Genomic DNA, 11,204 nt, shown 5'->3' on the forward strand with positions numbered 1-11,204 from the left:
CCTGGTGCTGTAGGGTAAAAATCACTCTCCTCACCTTTAAATATCTTCATGGTTTCAGCTCCCTCTGGCTTTGTAACATCTTGCAGCCACAACAAAGCCAACTCCCCACTTCCCCTGCTCCTCTACAACCCATCAACTGTTAGACCTTGGGGATTGGGATCATCTTCATCATACTGAGGGCGGCATGGTAGCATAGCGGTTAGCTTTATGCTATTACAGTGCCAGCGACCTGGGTTCAATTCCGGCCGCTGTCTGTAAGGAGTTTGTACGTTCTCCCCGTGCCTGCGTGGGTTTCCTTCGGGTGCTCCGGTTTCCTCCCACATTCCAAAGATGTACGGGTTAGGAGCTGTGGGCATGCTATGTTGGCGCCGGAAGCGTGGTGACACTTGCGGGCTGCCCCCAGCACATTCTTAGCAATGCAAAAAGACGTATTTCACCGTGTATTTCGATGTACATGTGACTAATAAATAAATATCTTATCAGAAGGGAATCAGATTGATGTTACAATCAGAACAGCCATGATCTTATTAAGTGACAGAATTGGCTGAGATGCAGAATGTCCTGGGGTGTTACTTACCCCTCTGGGCCGGACTTGTGGTGATGGCATCTTCACAGCCTGGGTCCCATGCACCTTAACTCAATCCCATTATCCAGCGGTTCATCCAGAACTGTGCAGATGGAAGTTACAGCACAGGTAGTCATTGTCCCAATCACTTATCTCATAAGACCAACTCATCAGCCTTACACCTTGGCCCTGCAATAGGATGTCTGACTTTGGTGTATGGAAGGGAGAAGATGCCATTTCTCTGACCACCCGCAGGATTTAAACCTGAAATGTTGACGATTCCTTCCCCCCCACAGATGCTGCTCGACTCACCGAGTTCCTCCAACAGATTGTTTGATACTACTGTGGTTGTTACCTTGATACTTTAATTATTTCTGCTATTGTTGCTTTGAAAATCTTATTATTTCCTTTCAAACAAAACAGAAGGCCATTTAGCCCATCGAGTCTTATGCCAGCTCACAGAGCGATCCCATTCCCTACTAATTTTCTAATCCCCACACCTTCCCATCAACTCTCCCTAGGTCCTACCACTCACCTGCACACTTGGAGTATTTTACAGTGGCCGATATCAACCCACACGTCTTTGGGATGTGGGATGAAACCAGAGGAAACTCACTGTCAAAGGGAGAATGAGCAAACTCCACACAGACAGCGCCCGAGGTCAGGATTGAACCTGGGTCGCTGAAGCTGTGAGACAGAAGTACTACCCGCTGCACCACTGTGCTGCCCAAGTTGCTAAAAGTTGCTTCTAAATTAATATTTGCACTCCCTGTCTCAACAACTTGCATTTATACAGAGGCCATTAACATGGAACATAGTCACAGGGAGCTTCGTAGGTTTGAAGTCAAATGAAGAATGTGACACTGAACCAAACAGGGGTCACTAGAGGTGCTGGCGAGGGGCTTAGCCCAAGGAGGCTCAGAGATGCTTGTCACACAATGTGCTATCGTTGCTCATGTACTCACTCCCGTCAGTACACCCTTCGTTACTCCCTCTGTTACTATGATCCATTCTTATCCTCTGTTACTCTTAGTTATGTCCATTGTTACATTTTACAGTCACTGTATTCATCTCAATATTACTCCTCTACCTCCAATTGTTACTCCCATTGTTATTCCCCCTGTTATTAACCTCTGTTCCTACCATATTCCTGTGGGCCACTCTCTCTGTAAGTCCCACTCTCGCTTTAGTCCAGTGCCACTGTCTGTTACTCTGTTTGTTGTAAAGATCCTTTGCTACTCTCTGTTCCCTTCAATTATTGTTTTTTTACTCTGCTCCATTGTTACTGTTAATCCTCTTGTTACCCCATTTTTAAGGTGTATTATTTTCTGTTATTCACGCTGCTTTGGGTTATTATTACTCTCCCTGTTGCTGCGGACCATTATTATCCTCTCTGCTCACCTATTCCCACCTCTTTTGCTATAGATTATTCTCAGCCACTGCCCTTTTGCTGCTCACCATTCCTACCCCTTAGTTACTTCCTTTGTTGCTATCAGTTACTCCTCCCCAGGTGCTATGAGCCATGTTACTTTCCTATTACGATAGACCAATGTCATTCAGTTACTCCCCATGTTGCTCTGGGCTGTTGTTACTCCCAAATATCCCTCCCCTTATCTCCAATTGCTTTAGGCCATTATTACTCATCTAATTATTTCTTGTTGCTCTGGGTCATTATTACTCATTTAGGTATTTCTTGCTGCAATAAGTCATTATTACTCAATTTTTTCGGTGCTCTTTGTCATTATTATTCTTTTGGTTATTTCTTCTTGCTATTGGTTATTATTACTCCAGTTATCTTGGTGCTATTGGACGTTATTGCTCATTTAGTTATTTATTGTTGCTGTGTCATTATTACTCACTTAGTTATCTAATGGTACCTTTGGTCATTATTACTCATTGAAACATCTCCTGTTGCAAGGACCAATATTACTCTGATGTTGTTGGGACCATTATTACTCAGTTGTTACTAGGACCATTATTACTCCGAATTATTCCTGTCTCTATAATTAGACCACTCTCCTGACGTCACCGCGAACGTCATGCTTCCTTTTCAGACCGTCGCGATCCCATTGGCCGAGGTGACAGCTGTCGTCAGAATCCCCCAGCCAACCAATGGCGCGCCGACGATCCCGCCCCGATCCGCCGCCGCGCCGGGGGATTGGCCGGGCGGGCCGCACGCCATTGGGCGGGGGCGCCGCCGCTCAGGGCGGCCGCGCTCTGATTGGCGGGGCGGCGGCGGCTCGGGCTCTATAAGGGCGCGGCGGCGAGCGGCGGGCAGGCAGAGCGAAGATGGAGATCGCGGCGGCCGTCGGCTTCGTCAGCCGCTTGCTCCGCAACACCGGGCTCGTCAGCCCGGCGCAGCTCCAGGTCTTCGGCCGCTCGTTGCAGGACGCGCTGGCCGGTGAGTTATTTTATTCTTCCCCCCCCGGACATACACCACCACCACCCCTGGGGGAGCGGCGTCCCGGGACGGGACGGTGGGGAGAAGAAGCCGGGCGAAGGGTCAGCCGGTCCCGGGGCTCCCTGAACGCTGGCTGCTGTAACCCTTCAACTAGCAACACTCCTGTAACCAGCTTGCATTAACTTAAAACTTTGTTTAGAAACTTGTTCTAAACTTTTTACAACTAGTTCTAAACTTGGCGTAACTAGCTTCTAACTAATCCTAATTTACCAACCTGGTCACTAACATCAGCCGTGGTCGGGAGCAGTTCAATATAACCCAGGTCCCCCTAGACGATGTTATGCTAGCGCTAGCTCTCGCTCCTGTGTCTTCGTGGCCTCGCCCCCGACGACTGTAGAATGTGTACCGAGTGCAGGGGGTAAATAAGTCGGTTTGAAGTTTAAAAGATTCCTTAGAGTTCTCCGGACTTGAGTCTGGAGCTCTGATTGTTTTCATATATTCCAAAATAAACTTAAACTAGCTCTGATTTGAGCAAGATTGTGCAACACGATGTTGATTGAAATCTGGTGCCAAATTAACACTTCCTCAAAGTTGTTTTGGAGGAATATCTTTAAATTCAGCTTGCTTCTGAAGCTGCTTGCAAGAATCTGTCTAAAACCTCTGAATAGAATTTCATCCACAAGGACTGAGACTCCATTCTTGATGTGAATAACTTGATTTAAATTTGGGTGATCGACTTTTGCTGTTTAGGAGTTGATTAACGTTAACGATGGCATCCATTTTCTCCTGCAGAGCACTACAGACATCACTGGTTCCCAGACAAGCCGTGCAAAGGGTCGGGTTACCGCTGCATCCGAATAAATCACAAAATGGACCCGTTGATTGGGAAGGCCGCCAGCAGAATAGGGCTCAGCAGTCAGCAGCTCTACAGACTCCTGCCCAGTGAGCTGACCCTCTGGGTCGACCCATACGAGGTCTCTTACCGCATCGGTGAAGATGGCTCCATTTGTGTTCTTTATGAAGCGACACCAGCCAATAACCTTGGAATGCTAACTTGTAAAGATGAGTTGAACCTGGGGCGCACAAGTCCTCCCAAAAACTACTGGATGACCGTTTCGAGCTGAAGCACTGCTGTAACTGAACAATATATACCTTAAGTGGATTTTTTTTTAAAGTTCTGTGGCTTAAATCATTGGATCTTATCAACCTGCATAAGCAGAACTTGGTGTCTGGTATGACTTAACAGTTATCTGAAAAGGGATTTTCCAAGGGAGTATCAAGTGGGCTGTAATCTAATTATGAAACTATTTTAACAATAGCTTCATAACTGGGTTTTCATGGCTACTTTAGCTGAGTAAATGTAACTAAGGTTGGCACCTAATTAAACTTTATTCTGATAATTCAACGTTGAGCGTTGGAAACTTGATAAAGCACTGAAAAAACACTTTAATCCTATTTGACTTTTTCACAAACATGGTGTATTGATCAAAAACGAGTTTGGTTTTTAAAATTGTATCACTTTACAAGTCTGACTCTAGTAAGTTGTTTTTTGGGAACTTGCTAACAGTGCACACATCAGACTTGTAAAGAGATTCATTGTTTTGTCATGAACCCATTTTAAAACATGTTTTGCATATCCCATGTTTAAGGGGACACTGCCTTTTGGACTAAACTGTGAATGATTTCCAGTAGCTTGTAATACCAACAGGATTTTGTATAATGCTGTTTAAAATGAGCTTGAGGAAAAATCCCTTTGGTAGCATATTGTGGATCTATTCTGGTCGATGTACATAAGTTGAGTCTAAGCTATGTGAATGGAAACTGTTGTACATTTTTAAGTATTGTACAGCTGTATTGGAGAAATTGTACAGTTTTCTAAGTTTTAATTAAAGTATACTTTTGCTTGGAAACCACCTTCTGGTGCATGAATGGGGTTGAGTGCACATGAAGTCTTGATATGGGAGGCATCCTTTGCACAGAAGTGAACACATGAAATTCAGATCACTATATTCCTTGCACATTTGGTCATCATGAATACTCCATGGAACTCCCATGTGGATCTGTCACTTGGGCTGTTTATCTTGGCTACCTTGGATGATTTGTAACTTGCCAGCTGGCCTACAGTTTGAAATTGGTTTTCATTTCCTTAACTGTGTTACCTCCAATTGTTCCTCAATATAATTGAAGAAACCTGGACATAAGCACCCTTTCCCAAGCTCTCTGATCCCGCCGCACCCTTTCCCAAGCTCTCTGATCCCGCCGCACCCTTTCCCAAGCTCTCTGATCCCGCCGCACCCTTTCCCAAGCTCTCTGATCCCGCCGCACCCTTTCCCAAGCTCTCTGATCCCGCCGCACCCTTTCCCAAGCTCTCTGATCCCGCCGCACCCTTTCCCAAGCTCTCTGATCCCGCCATAGCCTTTCCCAAGCTCTCTGATCCCGCCATAGCCTTTCCCAAGCTCTCTGATCCCGCCATAGCCTTTCCCGATTCTTCCATCTACATTTGGGGGGGGGGGGAAGGGGTGGAACTATACTCCCAGGTTGTAACATTGACTTGACTGCATCAGGTTTTGGTTAATTGTAATATGAATCCACCTGACCTAAGTACAAATCTAAGCTCTCATTTGCAGTATTCCTATGGCTCCTCCCCCTGCCTTGCCTCCCCTTCCCTTCCCCCATCCTTTATTCCATGATCTACAGCCCACTCCTACCAGATTCCTCCTCCTCCAGCCCTTGGCCTCTTCTACCTATCACCTCTCAGCTTATTACATCTCTCCCTCTCACCTGGACTCACCTCTCCTGCCTGAATGTACTCCTTTCCTCCTCTCAGCAACCTTATTCTCTCTGTTCTACCTTTCCAGTCCTGATGAAGGGTCTCGGCCCCAAACGTTGACTGTTCATTTCCCTCCGTGGATGCTGCCTGACCTGCTGAGTTCCTCCAGCACTTTTTGTGTATTGCTCCAGATTCCAGCATCTGTAGAATTTCTTGTGCCTTGTTGCAGTACAAAGGGGAATGCTACAGTGCCATATTTTTGGGTGGTCTTGGGTAAGTCTGACCCTGGCCACTTTGTCCAACCATAGACAAAGGTCATGTGTAGGTGTATTTTTCAGGGGAGTTATCCTGTTCTCCTATTTTTTATCTCTCTAGAAATAGTACCTTGTTGTTAATCACTGAAATCTTGCTGTGTACAAATGGTTGTTTCCTAGGTTTTAATGCTTAACGGGCTATAAAGGACTTCAGAGCAGCAAGGTTGTGCTGTATAAATGTTACCCTTTTGTCTTTGTGGGCACAAGAAGTTATAAATATGGAAGGTCAGTCATTTGACCTAGTTATGCCTTGCATTGATGAAACCCCTGCCCACTCTGCAATGGAAGCTTGGCTCTGTGAGACCAAACCTTGCAAAGTTTCTTCAAGTTTCAAGTAACTTGGCACTGCCACAACTGAGTACAGTACACTGCAAAGTATAATGTTTGTTCAAATTGCTGATAGCTCATTATTTCCTGTAAAGATCCTGGCTCAAGCCCACTATGTCATAGTCTCAGTAGGTCTAACCAAATAATCAGCAGTTTTGCTTTTCAAATATGCAGAGAATACCTGAAAGCTCAGTCCCATTAATGGAGTTTTAGAATTGAGTGCACTGTGCATGCAAATTTTAAAATCTATTTTGCTGTTTTATGCCAAGCTATGCACTTAAGCATTTAATGTCAATGTGGTTTTGTAACCAACTCATTGTAAAGACATTCATGGAACCTTTCACATTCTTTTCATCATGAGTCAAAACATTTTTTGCAGTTGTTAACCGATGTTGATTTAAGTACTCTTTGTTTCCAGATCCAGGGATGGACATTTAATGACATAGAAATCCTACCTGGAAACATCTCAAGATCATTCTTTCACAGTGCTGAACACCTCCACAACTCTGTTCCAAAATAATTTTTCCATTGTTGGAATCTTGCAGGCTGTCCATCCAACACACACATGCCAGAACCAAGAAGAACAATCCTTGATCTTCTGTGCAGAGCAATTCTTGGGTGTGAAGTTGAAATACAACCCTGTGCAGATATAATATCATAACCTTGATGATTTCTCCATTTTTATTTGGGGGTTGGGACTTGTCTACTTGGTGGTAACGTTGATGATGGGAATTAGGTTCCATTGACCCATACCCAGTCATGACCAATCCAACTCCAGACTGATCACAACCAACGTGAACCTGGCCTGACCACTGCCTGGGGCCACCTGCCCTGGTTCCAGAGACACTTCACTGCTACTTCGACTAACTTGTTTCCTTTTCTCAGGACTGATGAAGTATCCCTCATCTGAAACGGTAACTGATGCTCTTTCATCAATGTTGCCTGACCTGCTGAATGTTTCCAGCATTTTCCATTTTTTGTTGGCTCAGTTTTTCTTATTCTACTCATTAAGTCTAGCCAACTATACAGGTCCCACCACTCTACCATGAGCAACACATTACACAGACCCAGAAGAGAAATGAGCTGGTAACTACCACCATTAAGCCATTTTGATTCATCCTATCACAGGCATTCCCTCTGTTCTACACATCTCTCCCCACCTTCCCTCCTGCTGAAAACTAACTTGCATCTCTCTCTTTCCCAGTTTTGATGAAGAATGTCAGGACTAAAATGTTAAAACTGTTTCTCTCTCCACAGATGCTGCCTGACCTGCTGAGTTTTTCAGCATTTTCTGTTTTTGCTTCAGATTTACAGCATCTGCATTAGTTATTTGTCTTAGATTTTCACATTTTCTTCAATGGCATCTTTACTATTGCAATGAAATGTTGCTGATTCGAACATTTGCTGCATAATAAGATATATGGATGTACCAGATTGTGAGGGGAAAGTGTAGATGGTGAGAATCTTTTCCCCATAACAGAGAGAGCAGAGGTTGAACGTAAGAATTAAGAGTGTTAGAGGAGATCTGAGGAATTTGTTTCACCCAAAGTGTGCATGCAGTCTGGAACACACAGCCTGAAGAGGGGTGGAGACAGGTAACCAAATCAGTGTCACCTTCCGATAATGCATTTAGTTAACAGCTTTAAATTAGGTCAGAACAGCCTGAAACAAGCTGACTGGTGGATTGAAGCAGTTTGCTGTAGTTCATTCACACTGTGACCTTGGCACAAGGTTCAAGTTTGTACACGTGGCACATTCATTGTGGTAATCACACCAAAAGGAAAATCAAAGAGTAAAAAAAATTGGTGAATAATAAATTGGTTTATCATTGTCACATGTACCAAGGTACAAACCAAGTTTTGCATGCAATCCATGCAGATCATTTCATTACAACAGTGCATTGAGGTAGTACAAGAGAAAACAATAAGAGAATGCAGAATAAAGTGTTACAGTTACAGAGAACGTGCAGTGCAGGTAGACAATAAAATGCAAGGTCATAACGAGGTAGATTGTGAGGTCAAGAGTCCACTTTATTGTACTAGGGAACTGTTCAATAGTCTGATAACAGTGGGATAGAAACTGTCCTTTCATCTGGAATATTAAACGACTTCTGCACTCTGTATCTCACTGACAATCCCTCTCACTCAGTGTCACAGAGTCGTACAGCTCAGAAACAGGCCCATCGGCCCACTATATCCATGTTGACCATCAAGTACACATCTATCCTAATCCCATTGGAGGCACTGCTGATGCTGGAATCTGGAGCAACAAACAATCTGCTGGAGGAACTCAGCGGTTGAGCAGCATCTGTTGGGGGTGTGGGGGGTGGGGGGTGTGGGGGTGGGGAGGCAATGTCAATGTTTTGGATCAAAACCCTGCATCAGGACCTGAGTGTTTGTATACTAATCCCATTCATTGGCACTTGGTGTGTAGCCTTCTCTGCCTTGGTGATTCAGGTGGTTGTCTACATACTTATAAAATGTTGTGAGAGTCTCTGCCTCCACCAGCTGCTCAGGCAGTGTGCTCCAGATTCCAGCCATCCTTTGGAGAGATTGCAAGCAACAGTTTATAGGAGAGCTCTCTTGGAGACCTGAATTACTGTAAACGAGAAACAGGAGGAGATCATATAAAGACACGAGATGGCAGATTTTAGAACCTGGAGCAACACACAACCTGCTAGAGGAACTCTGCCAGTTGAGCAGCATCTGTGGAGTTGGGGGGGGGGGGGGTTGGTGGAGGGCAAAGGAATTGTCGATATTTTGGGTCGAAACCCTACATCAGGACAGATCATGTAGACCTGGAGACCACTAGACCGTGACCCAAACTCAATCCACCTTTGTTAATTCCTTAGGTCAACACAAATCGTGGTGGCGCAGCGGTACACCTGCAGGAAATGCTGTCTCTCAGCCCCAGCAACCCTGGTTCGATCCTAACCTTCGATGCAGCCTGTGTGGAGTTTGCACGCTCTGACTGCGATGGTGCGAGTTTGCTCCGGTTTCCTCCCAGGTATTAAGTTAATTGGCTACCGTAGATTGCCCTTAGTGTGCAGGTAAGTGGCAAAATGTTGGGGGGGAGTTGATGGGAATGTGGGGGGAATAAAAATGGGATTGGTTTAGGATTGGTGCAAATGGGTGTTTGATGGTCAGCATGGATTCGGTGACTCTATGGCTGTAAATCTGACAGTCCCAGATTTAAAATTAATCTTGTCATTTGCTGAAGAGAGTTTCAAATTCCTCCTTCCCTCTGTGGAGAAGTCTTTCTGAAATTTGTTCCTGAAACGCAGCCTCTGATAATTCAGTTTTACCCCTGGCCTTCAACTCGCCAACCAGCGGAGATGGTTTCTGGTTGTTAACCCTCATAGTGTCCTGAAAACTCTAAATAGACCTATTCACTGGGTTGTAAAGTCCTTTTTTCCCTGCTCTCTGTTGAAATTTTAACTTGCTTGAAAAAGCTCTGAACACAGCTTTCATTGACTTTGCATATTGTTCAGGTATAACGTAGGCGGAATTGTTTTGGACTGGGTTGGATAAAGCTGTGTAATGCACTACTGCTCCCAAAGGTTGAGCAATATTACTGGAGAGTCCCTGTCAAACCACAATTTGGATCTTCCTGTTCTAATGTAAATGCAAAGCTGTTATAGCATTGATGAGCTATGAAAATGAGCTCAGTAAAACCCAAAACATCCCCTTCAGTAAACAGGGTTTTGTTTATAAAGGTTAATCCACAAGTAAGAGGTTCAATATTCATTACTACTCAGCCCAGGGCCAGAACCACAGGCAGAAATGAAACTGGTGTGGCTTTCCATGAGGAACACCAGATTACAAGCTCCAGTGTAGGAACCTAGAGCATGGAAAAGAGGAGCAAGAAGAGGCCATTCGGCCTTTGAGATTGCTGTCGCACTCAGAATCCGAATCAGAATCGATTTATTATCGCTGACTTATACAAAGTGAAATTTGTTGTTTTGTGGCAGTGGTACAGTGCAAAGACATAAAATTACCATAAATTACAAATATAAATGAATAGCGCATAAAAAATAAATAACAAGGTTCATGGACCGTTCAGGAATCTGATGGCGGAGGGGAAGAAGCTGTTTCTGAAGCATTGAGTGTGGGTCTTCAGGCTCCTGTACCTCCTCCCTGATGGTAGTAACGGGAAGAGGGCATGTCCGGGATGGTGAGGGTCCTTAGTGATGGACGCCGCCGCTTCGAGGCACCGCCTCTTGAAGATGTCCTTGATGGTGGGGAGGGTTGTGCCCGTGATGGAGCTGGCTGAGTCTACAACCCTCTGCAGCCTCTTGTGATCCTGTGCATTGCAGCCTCCATACCAGGCAGTGATGCAACCAGTCAGGATGGTCTCCACCGTACATCTGTAGAAATTTAGTGACATACCAAATCTCCTCAAACTCCTAACGAAGTAGAGCCGCTGGCGTGCCTTCTTTGTGATTGCATCAATGTGTTGGGCCCAGGATACATCCTCTGAGTTGTTGACGCCCAGGAACTTGAAGCTGCTTACCTTTTCCACCACTGACCACTCAACGAAGATTGGTGTGTGTTCTCCCGACTTCCCCTTCCTGAAGTCCACAATCAATTCCTTGGTCTTGCTGATGCTGAGTTCGAGGTTGTTGTTGTGACACCACTTAACCAGCCGATCTATCTCACTCCTGTACGCCTCTTCGTTGCCATTTGAGATTCTAAGATGAGATAAGATAAGGTAAGATATCTTTATTAGTCACATGTACATCGAAACACACAGTGAAATGCATCTTCTGCGTAGAGTGTTCTGGGGGCAGCCCGCAAGTGTCGCCACGCTTCCGGCGCCAACATAGCA

At 45.0% G+C, this 11,204-nt stretch overlaps 1 protein-coding gene across 1 annotated transcript; it reads left to right on the forward strand.

Moving 5' to 3' along the window:
• Positions 1-2,815: 2,815 nt before the first annotated feature.
• Positions 2,816-4,876, forward strand: LOC127580966 (protein BTG1-like). Its single transcript, XM_052034973.1, has 2 exons — positions 2,816-2,966; positions 3,759-4,876. Exons 1-2 carry the CDS (start codon positions 2,855-2,857, stop codon positions 4,088-4,090), a joined length of 444 nt encoding a protein of 147 aa, XP_051890933.1. The 5' UTR covers positions 2,816-2,854; the 3' UTR covers positions 4,091-4,876.
• Positions 4,877-11,204: the final 6,328 nt, after the last annotated feature.

The sequence above is a fragment of the Pristis pectinata genome, chromosome 20 (genome assembly GCF_009764475.1).
Source record: "Pristis pectinata isolate sPriPec2 chromosome 20, sPriPec2.1.pri, whole genome shotgun sequence".
Lineage (NCBI taxonomy): Eukaryota > Metazoa > Chordata > Chondrichthyes > Rhinopristiformes > Pristidae > Pristis > Pristis pectinata.

What these genes read in the sequence shown, in the direction of transcription:
- LOC127580966 (XM_052034973.1), top strand. Translation starts at nt 2,855, where the DNA reads ATGGAGATCGCGGCGGCCGTCGGCTTCGTCAGCCGCTTGCTCCGCAAC. An exon ending in GTTGCAGGACGCGCTGGCCG is followed by an intron (nt 2,967 to 3,758) that starts GTGAGTTATTTT and finishes TTTCTCCTGCAG; the next exon opens with AGCACTACAGACATCACTGG.